Source organism: Natator depressus, chromosome 1 (assembly GCF_965152275.1).
Source record: "Natator depressus isolate rNatDep1 chromosome 1, rNatDep2.hap1, whole genome shotgun sequence".
NCBI lineage: Eukaryota > Metazoa > Chordata > Testudines > Cheloniidae > Natator > Natator depressus.
Window position 1 is genome coordinate 228,238,372 of NC_134234.1, and position 17,497 is coordinate 228,255,868.

At 37.8% G+C, this 17,497-nt stretch overlaps 1 protein-coding gene across 3 annotated transcripts in view; it reads left to right on the plus strand.

Annotated features, from left to right (window-relative positions):
* INTS13 (integrator complex subunit 13) overlaps positions 1 to 17,497 on the plus strand; it is a 31,546-nt gene that overhangs the window by 2,390 nt on the left and 11,659 nt on the right. For all 3 annotated transcript variants that reach the window (XM_074937240.1, XM_074937249.1, XM_074937256.1), the window contains 7 exons: positions 1,200 to 1,431; positions 4,634 to 4,708; positions 7,690 to 7,892; positions 8,875 to 8,955; positions 10,854 to 10,944; positions 13,644 to 13,772; positions 15,512 to 15,596. In XM_074937240.1, coding sequence (XP_074793341.1) covers positions 1,200 to 1,431; positions 4,634 to 4,708; positions 7,690 to 7,892; positions 8,875 to 8,955; positions 10,854 to 10,944; positions 13,644 to 13,772; positions 15,512 to 15,596 — 896 coding nt within the window. The remainder of the gene's footprint in view (positions 1 to 1,199; positions 1,432 to 4,633; positions 4,709 to 7,689; positions 7,893 to 8,874; positions 8,956 to 10,853; positions 10,945 to 13,643; positions 13,773 to 15,511; positions 15,597 to 17,497) is intronic.

Consider the following 17,497-nt stretch of genomic DNA (forward strand, 5'->3'; position numbering starts at 1 on the left):
GCAGTAGGGTTTCTGCTAGCAATGTTTCATTTAAACAGTTCTCCATGTTGAACAGGGAAATAATATTTTGATGCATGACAATTTTGAAAGGACACAGTTAACTTAAATTCATTATTTGAAGTGAGGATTAAAATAGTTTCAGGTAATAGGTTTGTGCCCCCAAGTTTCCATGCCAATTTTTAACTTTGCAATCGCATTTTCTTATTCTTTAAAATGTTTTTCTTTCCTCTTGCTGTGCAAAAGATCCATACAAACAAAAGGGAAATCTCTGTGTGCAGAGGTGGAAGAGAAACTGACAATCTGCAAAACGCTGACAAATGCACAAACTAACAAACTGTAAAAGAAAAGTTTCTTTGCTCTTAAAAACTGTTTGTCTTAAGTACCACCAGCCAAGATTACGATAAGTGGCTAAAAAAACAAAACACAAAAAACTATACAGATGAGTGGTTTTTTAAAAGTTAGTTAGCATAATTTCTGGTGTGAAAATCTTGTAATGAGAAAGCTAAATTTAGTTGACTGAATTTGCTTTGCTATGTGTGCTGAGGGCTGTGCCTACAAATATAATGAACTACGTTAGAGAGACAAGTCGGGTAAGATCATATCTTTTATTTGATCAGCTTCTGTTGGTGAAAGAGAAACAAGCTTTCGAGCTACACAGAGCTCTTCTTCAGGTCACTGCAATGAATTACTTTGCTGAAAAATTGCTGCCTGCTCTGTAATTTGTTGTTTTCAGAAATAATATTTTAAGGTATATTTTTAGATATACAGGCAAAAAAACTTACTGCTTACTAATTTCATTTTTAATCCTTATATGAGGATGAACTGCAAAAAAAAGTAGTACCTATTTATTATTTGCTTTTTCTATCACATTCTCTTCAGTTTTCTTCTCTTTCTGGGGAACGTGGTTTCTTCCAGGGCAGGGATTGTGTATTACTAGTTTTTAGTTCAGAAGGATTTTCTTTTTAAATACCAACCATAAGTAAGGCAAACAATCAATGCAAATGGGTATTTATGGTGGAAATATTTGTGCATCTGTAACTAAAATCTTACCAACAGCAGCTCTCCAATAAAGTTAATCTTTGTTGTACAAATTTAAATGAAATAACACTAAACATCTTCAAAGGCTCTAAGTTCGTATAGTGGTCTTCTCCTGTTGCTTTGTAAGTTTTTTGTCTGATTTCAGGATTTATTCATTTCAGGAGGAAAATGAAAATTTTCTCTGAGTCCCATAAAACTGTTTTTGTTGTGGATCACTGTCCGTATATGGCAGAATCATGTAGACAACATGTTGAGTTTGACATGTTAGTAAAGAATCGGACCCAAGGAATCATACCTCTGGCACCCATATCAAAATCACTGTGGACCTGTTCGGTGGAATCATCTATGGAATATTGTAGAATAATGTATGATATTTTTCCTTTCAAAAAACTGGTAAGTGCTTCTAAAAGTACTGCTTATTGTAGAGATTGTCTCATTTTAGTGGGTGCTCTTTTAAAATTATGTTTGGATGCTGTCAGATTGAAAAGCAGGTGTCTTAGATTAAAAACAATGGAAATTTTAAAAATTGAATTTTTCACCATTTAAGCTGCTGCATTACCCTTTTCGCTCAGTTGAACAATGAAAATAGTCAGTTTAATTTTAGTTTTTCACTTTCTGGTTATCCGCTCTATCTCATTGCTTTGGTTGTAAACTCTGTGGGTGAGTGTTTAAATCCACGCCAACTATAAGAATATTAATAATTATTTAAGATACATTTAAACGTTAAATCATTTATTTTGATCTCAGGTTTTATGTAATTCAGATTTTGACTCTACACAGACTTGGATATAACTTTTGTAAAATTTGATGAAAAAATACTTGGTATTACTAGGAAAATGTCATCTTAGAGGAGAAACTCACTTTCCTCTTTTATTTAGTCATGCACATAATTAGTCACAGATGTCTCCGAGTGAGTATGGAGTGGTACTTAATGGGATAACGGTAAAAGCAAGGCAGAGTAATAGAATAATTGCCCTCACTGGCATATCTGACTCTGTTGCTGAAATGACAGTAAAATGTACTGCCCTCTAGGTCTATTGTTTGTATGCAGGATTGATTGGTATTATAGGAGACAGTTCCCTGTGGCTTCATGCTTTAGCCCTGCTTTCTGTAATGCTGGTCTTCCACTTTTGGGGGGAGAGGAAAATGCAGCCTTGCTGAAGGATTGATAATGTGTTATGACCCATTTATCTTGCTGTAATAAGTTAGTCTTCATTCAGAGTATTTTTAAATAATACAAAGTACATAAAACACAGACTTGGAGCACGCCTTTTTGTTCTCACAAACTCATTTATTTTGTTTTGGAGTTAAGCTGATACATTTTGGACAAAACTAAGGAGTACATAATGGATCACTTAGGCTGTTTTTCTTTTGGCACGCATTTGAGACCTCTCCATTCCCTTTAAGACCAAACAAGTTATTTCTGTGATTTATGGTTCCTTTTTTCACTAACCTGGAAATCCGAAATCCTAAGGGTGTTCCTTGGTGCATGCTTGGCATGACATCCAGCTGCCATAATCCACTGTGCCCAGCATGACTCTCATTTGTATCTTGGTAGTATATTTAACAAATTCTAAGACTTTTGGGTTTTTTTAGGTGTCCACACTTTGGCACATAACTTAAAGAGAATCACTGTGTTAATGAGAAAAGGAACTGTGAATGGCAATAAAAGATGAACTTTTTTTTAACATAACACAGGCAATGTATATTTGTAAGAAAAATAAATTTAAAGTAAGTTATTAAAGAAATATAAATTAAAAGTGAAAGGTTTTACACAACGCAATTTTTTTATCCTTTTTGTTTTGTAGAGTAAGCACTGTGCCTCTTAATTAACACTTCACAATTAATTATAAGATTTAGAATGCCAGATTTGTCATTGGGGCCCATTTGTGACCCTTCAAACTGTTGTTGTTTAAAGGTTGTTCCACTCCTTTCTGTCCTAAATGTGTTGAATTCTTTTGTGGCTCTCTGCAGTGCAAATTTAATGGAGTGGCAGTTCTGCTATTAAGCATAAATTGTAATTTCTCTAAGGCCCCAATTCAGCAAAGCATTTAAGCATGTACTTAAGTCCCATGATGGAGATTACAGTGAAGTCCGTGGGACTTAAGTACATGCTTAAATGCTTTATGAGTATGAACATTTGCAGTGAAGGCTCATAAAGTTATCTAATCTATCATCATAGCTCACTAGGGTATTTACCTCAGTGATCTCCTTTGATAGCAGATTCTACTCACTGATTAAGTGCTGTGTTTAATTAAATAAGAGAAAAAATACATCTGTGCTCAAATAGCTATTGCTAATGAAAATATAAATGTGATACTACGGGAGTTGCTCCATTTTTTCTCCTGTTAGTTTGCAATGGTAACTACAGTGTTAACAGTCAAAACCAGCTCCTTGTTTATACTCTACTAACACAGGATATGAAGTCAGTGTTAATAATGACTTTCTAAAACGATAATTAAGTATACATGAACATTTTTTTCTTTGTCATCACACCACTTCTAAATGCTTGATCTTTGCTTAAAATAAAAAGGAGATATTATGTTAGTCTGGATTTAGCACAATTGTTATAACCTATGGGCACAAATTAGTTTGATGCAAAAATGAAATGAGGTTTGAATGACCTATAAATATAATACTGTGGCACTCTGACCTTTTCTAGGTAGAGCCCTGCAAATCCATGGATATGGGCTTTATGTCCACAGACAATTTTTGGCAGCTTGTGGCTTGGATGCAGATGCAAATTTTGTATCTGCGCAGGGCTCTACCAATCTCTCAGAAATCAGGGTGACGCTGTAACACATGGGATGGGGGCAAGGCAGATGCTGTGGCCCCAACAGTAGGTGTGGGGTGGAGGAGGTGGGAATGGAGCTCTGACTGCAGCACACACTCATCCAAATGGAGCAGCTGTCACCCAGCCCTCAGGCTCCCGCTCAGCTCTTTGAATCCCACCACAGGGGGCTGCAATATGTGGCAATAGCCCGCTGAGCATTTTGGCGGCTGTAGTGCCCGGCTTGCTCAGACTTGCTTAAATTACAGCTCCCAGAAAGGAGCACAACCATGGGCTCCTGCGCAGTGAGCCAAGTGCCATCTTGAAAGAGGTATCGTTGTACTTTAAACTAGCGAGCAGCAACGACAGGCACTGTGAGGAGCGTAGTTGTTGCCACTGTCTGTCCTGGCCAGGTCTGCATTTGTTAGAGCTGCCATGGCTGCATAGGGATGTCCGAGCCCCCTGCTGGGAGGGTGGCACTGCACACAAGGGCCCAGGATTATAGCCTCTCTGCCTGGAGTGGGGGAAGCAGGTGCAGCGAGGGCAGAGCGGGTGGTGGGGCAGGAGGTCTCTGGGGGAAAGTGGTTGGGGCTTGCAGGCTTGGCACAGCCCTGTGTCACTGGAGCATGGTGACCCATGGAGCTGCTAGTAGAGCCCTGCTAATCTGCGGATTTCTGCTTTTTATCTGTGGACCGTTTTTGCAGATTGGCTGTAGATAAAAATTTTGTATCCATGCAAGGCTCTATTTATGGGCATGTGAGAATTATCGTATAAGAAGAAAGAATACATTACTGTGATCTTAAAATTTGCTTTGTAACCTTTTAGGTGAATTTCATTGTAAGTGATTCTGGGGCTCATATCTTAAATTCCTGGACCCAAGAAGACCAAAACTTGCAGGAGGTATGATTAGTACTTGATACCTCTATTTATTTTGTGAGGCTAGTTTAAATTAATTATAGTGAAAGAATAAGCTTTCTTAGTATATTCAGTAGGCAACATTTTATCATGGTATAACATCAATGTTTTAGTTTTTTGTCTTGTATATTTTTTCTGAGAATAATAATTGATTCATTTGTTTGAGGGAGAATTCTGGATTTAGAAAGATTGTATGTTTCTAACAGAATAAGGTTTTGTGTGTGTGCAGTTCAGTTACTTTTCATCTTAAGATAATGGTTTAAATAGAGACAACAACTTTTAGCTTGTGTAAATTTTAATTTTATTTGCATATTCTTACAAATCTAGATGAAACTAGCTCCTCTTTTAAACTCACTTGAATTTTTATTTGTTTATTTTATTATTCATCCTTTAAAATCACAATCATGTAACTATAACAAAGGAAAATAGGCAAGAGCTATAAAATTCTCTTTATTGCAAAACGTTCCAAAATTAATCTTGTAAAGAAATTCACTAAAACACAGTGGGAATACAAAGAAGGAAAAAAAAGTAATTTAAAGACATAATTAAAAGGTACTCCATCACAGGTTTGACTTCTCTGTAGTACCCCCTGCAGGGCCAGGGATGGTACTCTAAGCACTCCCTGCATTAGTTTATAACAGTGGTTCTCAACCAGGGGTACATATACCCCTGGGGGTACTTAGGGGTCTTCCAGGGGGTACATCAACTCATCCAGATATTTGCCTAATTTTACAACAGGGTACATAAAAAGCGCTAGCAAAGTCAGTACAAACTAAAATTTCATACAGACAATGACTCGTTTATACTGCTTTATATACTGTACATTGAAATGTAAGTACAATATTTATATTCCAACTGATTTATTTTATCATTCTATGGTAAAAATGAGAATGTAAGCAATTTTTCAGTAATAGTGTGCTGTGACACTTCTTTTTTGTATTTTTACGTTTGATTTTGTAAGCAAGTAGTTTTTAAGTGACATGAAACTTGCGGGTACATAAGACAAATCAGTTTCCTGCAAGGGGTACAATACTCTGGAAAGGTTGAGAACCACTGGTTTATAAGTTATGGCCACCTGCTTGGAGTAGGGAGGTCTCTGCCGTAAGCTCAGGGTCAGTCTAAAAAAGGTTAACAAATTCAAAATTTGTCTATTTTTATTTGTCTGTGTCAAGGCTAGCACTTGAAAGCAAGGCCCTTACCTGGCCATGGGGTTCTGGGAGAGCACCGAGTAACTCCTCTTTCCCAGTCTCACCTATCTCTGCCCCAAGCAGAAGCAGGCAAGCTGCCTTAACTGGCCTGCTGGCTCCCAATTGGTCAGTGTCTCCTGCTGGTCCTTTTAAGCATCTGGAGGAGTAAGTCTTGTAGGTAGCCCAGTCTGAGAAGGGGGTTGTTAGGGTGTTGACACCTCCAGCTTTGGGGCAGAGAATGCCTAATAGGCGCTATCACAAACTCCGTTTGCATTTTGACTGGAGCTGGTTGGAGATTTTCTGATGGAACACTTTTTCACTGGAAAATAATAATTTGATAGATTTGCAGAAACATGTTGATTCTGTCAAAATTCGGTTGTAAACCTGCAAACCAGGCTGGTTTCCTGCAAGCTTATCCCCTCCCTCCTCTGGTAGGCTGGGGCTCACAGGGCTTCCTGACTCCAAATCAGCCTGTCTAGTGGGCTGCCCTGGAACCAGGGCTTCTAGGTAGCCTGCTGGGCAGGCTGCTTCAGAGTGGGGGTCCCGGAGCTTCCAGGGAGCCTGGGACCTAGGGGATCATATTTCATGTTGGAATCCCCAAACGTGTTTCCAAAGCAAAATAAAACAAACTCCCAGTTCCATGAAAAATTGAGTTTTTCAGTTTGTCTCAGTTTGGGCCCCAAAATTTTCTGTTTCCCTGCCTGCTCTAATTTTAACATCTGAAGTAAACTATTGAAGGTCTAATTTTGCCATCAGAAACAGCAACTGATCATACATAGTCTTGGTAAGAAAGAACTATCAAGAACATCCTCATCAGGACCTATATCAAAAGCTTAATTCAGATGAGCCTCTTTTTGGCCTAATTATATTAGTGAAATGTCAGTATGGAGAAGAAATATAATTTTCAGCCCAAAAGAAGTAGTTTTCAGAAAACTAGAAATGTGTAACAAAGGAAGATAATGGAAATGGTTTTGCAACCTTAGGAACATAACAGCCATACTAGTCTGGCCAGTGATCCATCTAATTCTGATAGTGGCCGGTGCCTGACGCTTCAGAGGGAATGAACAGGACAGGGCAATATCAAGTGATCCATCCCCTGTTTTCCAGTTCCAGCTTCTGGCAGTTGGAGATGTAGGGATACTCGGAACATGGGGCTGTGTCCCTGACTGTCTTGGCTAATAGCTAGGGCCTTACCAAATTCATTGTCCATTTTTGTAAATGTCATGCTCATAGCATTTTAAAAATCTTGAATTTCACGGTTTTAATATTTAAATCTTAAATTTCATGGTGTTGTAACAAAGCATGAATATGTATTTAGAGATAGCAAAATAATAAACATGTAAAGCCCTTAAGTCAGCATTTTTCAACCTGGGGATCCTGACCCAAGAGGGAGGGCGCAAGGCTGTCATAGAGAGGATCACAGTATTGCCACCCTTACTTCTGCGCTGCCTTGAGAGCTGCGTGGCTGGAAAGCGGTGGCTGCTGGCCGGGTGCCCAGCTCTAAAGGCAGTGCAGAAGTAAGGGTGGCAATGCACCCTATCATGCCACCCTTACTTCTGCACTGCTGCTGGGAGCGGCGAGTTTAGGGCTAAATATTTACCCCAGCAAGTTGGTTATGGGTCAAAATCAGTTGAATATTGCTCTGTTTTTCTCCCCTGACCATGTTAATTTGTATGTAGAATAAATTGTAATTAATGACTTCTAGTACGAGATCATTTTACTATAATAGCTAAGATCATAACTTCACAACAAAACTTTTTTTTTCTTCTTTTTAACCAGTTAATGGCAGCTCTAGCAGCTGTCGGACCACCTAATCCTCGTGCGGACCCAGAATGCTGCAGCATACTGCATGGTTTGGTTGCAGCAGTAGAAACACTCTGCAAAATCACAGAATACCAGCATGAGGCCCGAACCATGCTAATGGAAAATGCAGAACGTGTTGGAAACAGAGGAAGAATAATCTGCATTACGAATGCCAAAAGGTATTTACAGGATTATACAATTTTTGGGTTTTTTTGTGGGTTTTTTTTTTTTGGGGGGGGGGGGGGGAATTAATGGTTCTATAAATAGGCTAGATCCTTTGTCTTCTGATTCTTTTTTTTTTTCCTTGATGTAGTTCAGTGTTTTTTTATTTTGACATATAATGCCTTTAATAGTTAGTTAGTTTTTGGCTACTGACAACTTCTCACCTAATGTACTCCACCAGGAAAGGTCAGCTGAGGCATTCAAGATAACAGCTCCCTGTTTTACATAAGTGAGCATTAATGGTAGAGAGTTTCCAGAAGAGAGTTGTTTAAAGAGTTTGGGTGGGTTAAGGAGTATAGTAGCATAGTTCTCTTGGGATTAATGGTTTATGAAGAGTTAGTAATTTTGATACAAAATTAAAGCTTGTCTCCACATGGAGCTATTCAGAAATCAGAGTGTATTAAGCTAAATTGGAAGAAGGTACTCTTACTCATGAATAAGGGAGGGATGAGGGGTCTGTACATTCCTGAATAGCTATTGTACTTGAAATTCACAACATATTTTAATCCAAATTAATTTTCAAGTGTAGGTCAAGGGACTTGTCTATCTTGTGCCTTCTTGCTCACAGGCAGAGCAGTCCACAGACGCATAAAAAGTTGCAGATTGGGGCTTAGTGAATAAGATTTGTAATTTTGTTCAAATGTACATGTATCTAGGAAAAAAGATAAAGTTGTGTATATTTAATTAAAATTGACTTTTTTAAATATTGCAAAACAAAACTTGTTTATACTTCTGTTGAAGAATTTTTAAACCGACATTTGCTCTTATTTGTGCTGCATCTATGTGCCAAAACAGTAAGAGCAATATGGTAGTGAAACAAATATAGCCACAAGAGTTTTTCAAAATCCTCTTGATCTGTAAAAGTAATAAGCCATTTACTAAAGTATTTGGGTTAATTTTTTCTCTTTTTCTAAGTAAATTTTTCCCCCCTTCTTTTAGTGACAGCCATGTTCGAATGCTTGAAGACTGTGTCCAAGAAACTATTCATGAGCATAACAAGCTTGCAGCTAATTCAGATCAGTGAGTGTTCAGTCCATAAGCACAGTTTTTCTTATCCCGCATATGCCAACTTTGATGTGCCTTTTACGAAATACTGATCTATATTGGTGGTGGGCAACCGGCCCACGGGCCGCATGCTGCCCATCAGGGTAATCTGATTGCGGGCCGCGAGACATTTTGTTGACATCGACTGTCTGCAGGCACGGCCCCCCACAGCTCAGTGGCCGCAGTTCTCTGTTCCTGGCCAATGGGAGCTGTGGGAAGCAACAGCCAGCGTGCCCCTGTGGCCCACCGTTTTCCGCAGCTCCCATTGGCTGGGAACAGAGAACTGTAGCCACTGGGAGCTGCGGGATCAATGCGACCCACAATCAGATTACCCTGATGGGCTGCAGGTTGCCCACCACTGATCTATATGTTGCTGTTTATTGAGAATTTGTCTTGATGGGCCGTTTGAACGCTTAACAGAGAGGGGAAACTAGATGAGGAAGATACTAAAACACAGCCCTGTAGTCTGAGGTCTTTAGCCATTGTGTTTTCCTGTACCATAGCCCTGCACAAGACCGTGCTGCTTTAGATTGGTTTAGATTGGTATCTCTTAAAGCAATGAGGTATAAAAGAGAGGAGTAAAGAAGATAATTTAGCCCAGCTATGGAAAACATCTCTGTGACTAATAGTGTATCTGAAGAATACCTGATACTGCTGGTGATTAATGCTTTGAGCAATGCATATTGGTGGCAGCACTGAATTAGTTTTACATGCCTGTTACTTTTAGCCTGCCAAAGCTTCTGTGCTTGGAAATTGCTTTTAGTTTTCAAATAGCTTTTTTTGCTTGGTATCTCTGTTGAAACTTGAGAAACAAAATAGTGAAGGGGGGGGGGGGGAGGACTGTTATGTTAAATCCCTTTTCCCTATCTTCTGTCTGTCTTGTCTATTTAGATTATGAGCTCTTGAGGGCAGGAACTGTCTATTACATTGTACATGGGGCCCTATCCTTGGTTGGCTCTAGGCATTTTCACAATATAAATAAATGTTAATAATATAATCCACCACGTAACCTCTAACTTTCATTTCACCGTTTGCATTTTTACAATTTCATAAATGTTAAAATGGTATTATGGGCCCCCAGGAAATAAGGTTTTTATTTAAATGCTGTGTAAGGGTGAAAAGGTTTTGTGACTAACATTGTCGCATTGGAAACAATGGAGGATTGGAGATACAAGATCTGGGTTCTTTTTCCAAAGTTTTCTTGTGAAAACTTCACGTAAGTTGCATAATGGCTGTGTGTGGAACTCCAGCAATTGGGAGGTGAGGGTGCTCAGCATCATTCAGGCTATTAATTTCCATTTTCTCTTCTGTACCTAATGGGAATTAATTAAAATTTGAAAAACACTTTTTTATGAACAGATCCTCAGCTGGTCTCAATTGTCATAGGTTTATTGACTTCTGTGGAGCTATGATAACTTATTTTAGCTGAGGATCTATCTACCCCATTGATATTTAAATGGAAGGTGCTACAGAAGTACAGTGTTTTGCACCCCAAAACGCTCAGCTGGAAATCTTACCATATTTTCTGTTATCAATTCATAGAATCATAGGACTGGAAGGGGGACTGGAGAGGTCATCTAGTCCAGTCCTCTGCACTCATGGCAGGATTAAGTATTATCGAGACATCCCTGACAGGTGTTTGTCTAACCAGTTCTTAAAAATCTCCAGAGATGGAGATTTGTGTGCTTATAAAATGCAATAAACAAACACCAAGTCCTGACAAAACTTACTCAAAAGCAGAATTTGTCTCTGGTGCTTCTGACAAGCACAGTGTTCAGGAAATCAAGTTAGTCTTGCATGGGAGAGAGTTGACATGAATTATGTGGCATACAGCTGCATTGCTGACCTACTAAATAGAACATTTGATTTCTAAGCCTCATGCAGATCCAGAAGTGTGAATTGGTCTTAATCCACACCTATCCAGTTGGTGAAGATAGCCTTGTTTCAGATCGCCTTAAAAAAGAGGTAAGGAGCTTAAATTGCTTTAAAGAAATGGTACCACTGTACCGAATGTCACAAACCAGCTTAGGGCAGGTCTGTACTTAAAACCTTGCATTGACACAGCAGAACCTCTGTGCTGCTTAGGTGAAGACACTCCTACGCTGACAGGAGAGAGTTCTCCTGTCACTTCCTGAGAGGCTATAGCTATGGTGATGGGAGAAGCTCTCCCATCAACATAGCACTGTCTATGCAAGGTTTAAGGTTGGTATAACTGTTGGTCAGGGGTGTGTATTTTTCACACCTCTGTGCAACATAGTTATACCGACATAGGTCTGTAGTATAGTCCTGGTCTTAAAATTTAACAGTAATGTTTTAGTTTCCCAGAGACTGGATACTCATCTGTAAAGGAATAGGCATATGTGACAGTTTCTGAAGAAGCTGATGACATAGAAATGTTGTTGCCATTTTCAGTGTGTGTTTCTGATAACATTTTCCCCTCCTTTTGCAATAGGCATGGAGTTATGATATCTCTTTCGTCAGTCTGCTTGAGTTGTTTTTGCTAACTGTTGACTTTGCAGTAAAGCCATTCATCTTATAGTTTTTGCAGATTGAGCTCTTGAGTGACCTCTTGAAAGGAAAACTGTTAGTTTTCATTTGTGGGAAGGAGATTACAGTACAATGAAAACACAAGACCTACATGAGATATTTACTTCTCTGGGACTTTGTCTCCACAGAAGAACACATTGCCGGCCACCAGGGACCTCTACTTCCCCATACAAATTTCTGTTGCTGCTGAGCTTGATAGCCTGCCAGAGCATGAATATTGTTAAACGTTACATATATGTTATTCTATCCAACCCGTCAGTACTTTGACTAACTGTATTGCACAATATGTTATTTTAAACTTGGCAGATGGACTTGTTTGTGTCTTTTTAATTAAATGTCAGTGGAAAGAAAATCTGCTTCCAAGGGGGTGATATGCAGATATCCTTGTGGTGTCTCAGGAGTTGATAAAATCCTATAGTATTTATCCACATACCAATAAAAGAAATGTCCTAAAAGAAGAAATTGTATTTTATAAATAACGTTAACACATGAAGTTAAAATTATTCTGTATACTGATATTTTCATTGCTTATTTACAAGTGCATGTTCTTGGACAATCTGTATATTTATAGTGACTGTAGGTCAAAAACCACACCAAGTGGTATGTGCCACTGTGCTCTGCTGTTCTTCAGTCCTACTCTGTTTTAATAATCATAAGGTGTTGGCTGTACCCAGAGGTTGTTGGGGCTGAAAGTAAGTTACCTTGGGCTGTTGTTACAGCATAGTTCGGGGGAAGCTAGTAGTGAACTGGCTTGTAGCCACTCAACTAAGTAAACAAAGAAATAAGCAAGGCCCAAAACTATGAAGTGTGAAAATAGGAAGCAATAGTGTTTCCTGACAGAGCCTGCTTGTGGGTGAATATGCCCCCCCCCCCGCCCCCTTTGAAGGAGATGATAATAAAAACAAGTATGCAAATTGCTTTAGACGAACAGTCTCACCTGCAGACCTAGGCTTTGTGGGTGCCCAGGAATTCCCCATGCTGGAGCAGCGCCTGCCATGACCCCTCAAGGACAATGCTGGAGGGTCTGAGACTGTCGGTAGCAGAAGGGGTGTAAGCATTGATGCTGGTTTGCTTGCTGGAAAGCACATATTTAGTAACGCATGAAGGCTGGGAAGCTTATTATAGCTTGGCAATAGAACCGGTTATACGTATGCACCTGGTGTAGCTTCACTGAGTGTATCCGAGCACTTTGGCTCGACACTGGTAAAGGCTTTTTTTTTTTCTTTAAAGAGAGCTTTCTAGTTTGACAGCATCCTTTTAAAATGGCCAGACTAAAGTGAAACTAGTGGGTTAATTGAAGGTGTGGAAAAAAAAAAATCTGGAGTTAGTTTTTAAACTGTCACTCTGAACATGAAATAAATCCAATTCTATATCTCATTGTAGGAGTAAAAATAAAGATAATACCTTTCTTCCCACAGAACCTTCAAATGCTTTATAAACTTCACAGAGGCCTTGTATAGAGTATTACATTTTTATGCAATGGGTGTGAGAAGCAGAGAGTACTCTTACTACTTCACCATATTCTGAGGTTCCCCTCTATAACACAGTCCCCTGGCCAAGGAAAATTAGACAGGACTTCCTTGCAGCTCATTATATCAACGCATGATTATAGCACTTACCTCTTCAGAATGTTATACAAGTGTATATGAAACACACACAAGGTAGATGGATAAAAGACTACTGTCCCCACTTTACGGATTGGGAAATGGAGACAGACCTACCTTGGGCCCTATGACAGATCAGTGACAGAGTTGAGATTAGGACCAAGGAGTTCTTGGATTCCAGTCTCGTGGATTGAGGTGGCCTCTTGTTGGCAGAAAGGGTCACAGTTTAACAACTCTCTGGTGTTCAGCGTTTTTGACAAAGTTATGATGACTGACTGAACCAAAGTCTTCTATATAACATCACTGCACCCAAGAAGACTTTAAACTGTTTATATCCTTTTTCTTTCTAAGGAACCATACATCACATTTTCTGTTGAACTTGGTGATGCAAGTCTTCTTAAGCTTAAAATGTTGATGGTTTGTATGTTTGTATGGTATCAGAAAACACCGATAAGGTACATTCTGTGTCTTTTTTTTTATATTTTAATTATTATTATTATTTTATTTTTAAAGCTTTCTCCAGTCTTAACCAGCGAAGTGCATAGTGTCCGTGCTGGACGGCATCTGGCTACAAAACTGAACGTTTTAGTACAGCAGCACTTCGATCTGGCTTCAACTACAATAACCAATATCCCTATGAAGGTAAGATTGTATCTATAGCTTTGATAAGTAGCTGCATCACTTGCTTTAAATTGTTTTGAAATTTTAATATTTATTTTAATTGAATTTTTACATTGTTTTTCTCTCCATATCATATTTTCTGTTTTTTATTAGCCCACATTCAATGTCTGTGACCAGGTTAGTACATTTTAAGAAGGGGAAAAAAGGAAGGATCACAGAACAAAATGCTGTATTGCTATGTCAGCAATTCGATTCGGCAATACAAGTGTTATTTCAGTCCACTTCATATTATTTTATATAAATATAATCTTGTTTACTTCAAATTACTTTGTCTGTGATTCTTTTGTCTCTTACAATTGTGTTCATTAGATATTCTTGACCTTTGTGCATTTTAGTGGCTTAGTGAGTCTTTTTTCCTCTGTGTCATTTTCATGCCCGCCCAACATAAAGGTGTTTGTAACTAATAGTTTCTGACCAAAGGATAATGGTTTTTCAGCTGATGTGGAGCTGTTTAACAAGAGGGGAAGGGGGAAATTACTTTTGCCTCTAGTAATGGAAGATATTAAATGACTTTTTTTTCCCCATAGAAGCTACATACATCCCTACTTCTCATTTATTTTTCTTTTTTAATTAATCTTCATTGCCGCTGGGATGACAATTAATGTAACTAAAAATTCTCATTGGCTTTTAGTAGGTAGGAGCCCCCCAGCTTCAATTACGTTTTACTGCCAGACCAAGAGCAGCAGTATTGCAAGAGAGGGAAGTTTATTAGCAAAACTAAAGAATGCACAAAAGGAAAAATAAGTCATTATTACCCAGTGCCCACTTCTTTAAAATGAATAAATGATAGTAGTGTATGGATTGTGTGTGCTAAAGTATCAGTTGACTTACTTTAGTTTGTTTTTACAACTTTCAGCTTTAACATGGATCATAGTATTATATATATATAATATATATATAAAAATAAATACATTTTTTTTCTTTTAGTTTCACAAATACCTTATTTGTAACTTACTGCCCTGTGTGCTGCTGGTATGCCTCTTCCTCCTACCTTTGTCTTTTTTAGGAATAGAATATGTTGGGTTCCCCGTGTACTATTTACTCAAAATAAATTCCCCAAGATTACTGTTCTGTTTTTGCTAATTTACTGTATATGGTGTTTGCTAATGCAGCTGTTTAAAGATGCTGTGTCCTCCTTTTAACAAACATCCAGTCTTTAACTTTATGCCTGCAGTTAGAACTATTAAATAGCTTCTAGTTCTTAACTGCAGGAACGTGATAAACGGCTACTGTAAGTGGTTTCTTTCGTTAGTACAGGGTAAAAAGAAATTCTCAGAAGATTTAAAAAAAAAGTGACTCTGCAAACAGATTCTAGTAGTTAGAATTACTGGGTGCTGGTTAGGAAATTACAAGTTTCCCAATCTGTTTCTTGTGCTTTATATAGAGAAGAAGAGGAAGGAAAAAAACGAGAATTTCTGTCAGTGTTATTTATCTGTTTGTTATGCATTGTGCACATCTATGGCATTTATATAAATAGGAATATCATAGATTTAAAGAAAAAGCAGGCTATTGCATCTTTAAATAGATCAGAAAGCAAACAGTTTCCTCAACGTTGCAACCCCTTATTGTCTGATTCACTTAGAATTTTATTTTCTTCTGAAAGGTAAAATGGAGACTATCATTCTCCATTTATAAAAACAACGAAGAATCTTTTTAAAAAAATAAACCAGATTCTTTTTGAATTTCCTTTTTATGTAAAGGAAGAACAACATGCTAACACATCTGCCAATTATGATGTGGAGCTTCTTCATCACAAAGATGCACATGTAGACTTTCTAAAAAGTGGTAAGTGGGGAAAAAAGAATGTAAAAAGTGAGTGGTGGAATAATCTAAGAATTAAAAATGTCTAATAGAACGCTTTTATAAAAACTGTTTAAGATCGTTCAAAAACTCAAGATCTGGGCTTTAAATGGATGCGAACTTTAAGCTTCTTCAGCAAGGACAAGATTTAACTAATTATAGCAGATTTTTTTTAATTGAAATTTTAAATTTTCTTTACAACAATTTGAGATGTAATGTAAAATGAATTGGTCTTGGAATATTTAATTTAACTGATTTTAAAAAAAAAAAGACATAACGAAGGAAAGAATAACGTGTAAACATCAAACTAGATTAGACATGCATCAGAGTGTGTGTGTTTGATGGAACCAGAGGCATTTCAGTTTGTCACATGGATGTAAGCATGCCAGTTCATGAGTTAAGACACCAGATGCTTAAACAAAAGTCCAGGAGATTTTGAGCAAGAGGATCATGTGACAGGCCAAATTTTCTTTGATGTTGTAGGAAGTATTCTCCATCCAGGTAGCTGCATGTCAGTGTCTAAATAAATATGGCAACCAATTACTTCACTCACAGACACACAGACTTGTTTCCCAAAATTTCAGACAATCAAATGTGCATATGAAAGTGGCACCTTTAAAGTGGCACTGTAAAGACTAACAGATTATCCTTAACTGCAACCTGCAGGGTTGACTTCAGTGTGACTGTGTGGGTAAAGACTACTCGTAGAAGCAAAGGACAGATCATGCAAGACCCATTAGTACATATTTCTGTGATTTCATAATCAGAAAGGACTGTGTTTATCATTTAGTCTGACCTCCTGCATAACCCAATATATACCCATTGACTCTTGCATCTAGTTCAGCATGAGTTATTGGTCTAGAGCGTAATATTTTTAAGTATATTTTGTGAGTAGTAACACCAGCGATTTGAAACTTCACGTAAAACTTATCTTTCCTTAGTGTGTGCAGATTATTGGAAGTTCAGATTAGCAAAGCACTAATTAGCAAGAATCTACTGCGTTGTCGTGGAAGCATTATGATATGTTTATATATTTTATTGCCTTCCTGTAATTCACTGCTTTCTGTCAGACCAGCTGTAAATAAGACAGTTGCAGGGAAGTGTTTTAGCAATGTATCTTAATATACATGGCCAGAACTACATGATGAGAGGTGTTTGCATTGGACAAGAAAGGATATAGAGTTTGATAACAATACCTACCATTTTTTGCAAAAGGGAAGAAAGCAATACAACTTGTCAAATGTGCTCATAATTTTCAGTTATGATTTTTGGGACGTGCTGTTTAAAATAGAATTTTAATTATAACTGATCAGTTCAAAACAAAGGCTCTGAAACCTAGGAGGTGCAGAATTTTTGCACAGAAGACTATTACCCATCCTTGGAGTGTATTAGACTTCTTTTTAAGATAAGCTGCTTGTCCTGTTAGAACTATAAAAGTATTGTAAATATATTTTTGCTTTAAATAATAAAATGAGACTTAGAGGAACACCTTTTCAGGAGCCTCAATGTAGCTGTTATGTTGAACACGCCTACTTGAAACCATGCATGCGAAATACATAGGTGTTCTTACACCCAACTTTGTCTGTACTGCAATAACTTTGCTCACTTGAAGAAAAAAAAAAAAAGGTTTAAAATTGTAGCTGTTACTTCTGAAAACTTCTGGGTTTGGGGATATTTTTAACCTTATTTTGAATATTTAGTTTTTTAAAAATCATCATGTTCTCTTTCAAAATCAAATTCAGATTCCAGATAAAACATTTTGTACGTTAAACCCTCTCATTCAAGTAGGAGGGTTTGTGCAGCACCATCATATATTTATCTAAGGCTTATAGTTGCTAGATTTTTGTATTCTATAATGTAATGAACTGAAGACTGACTAACTAACT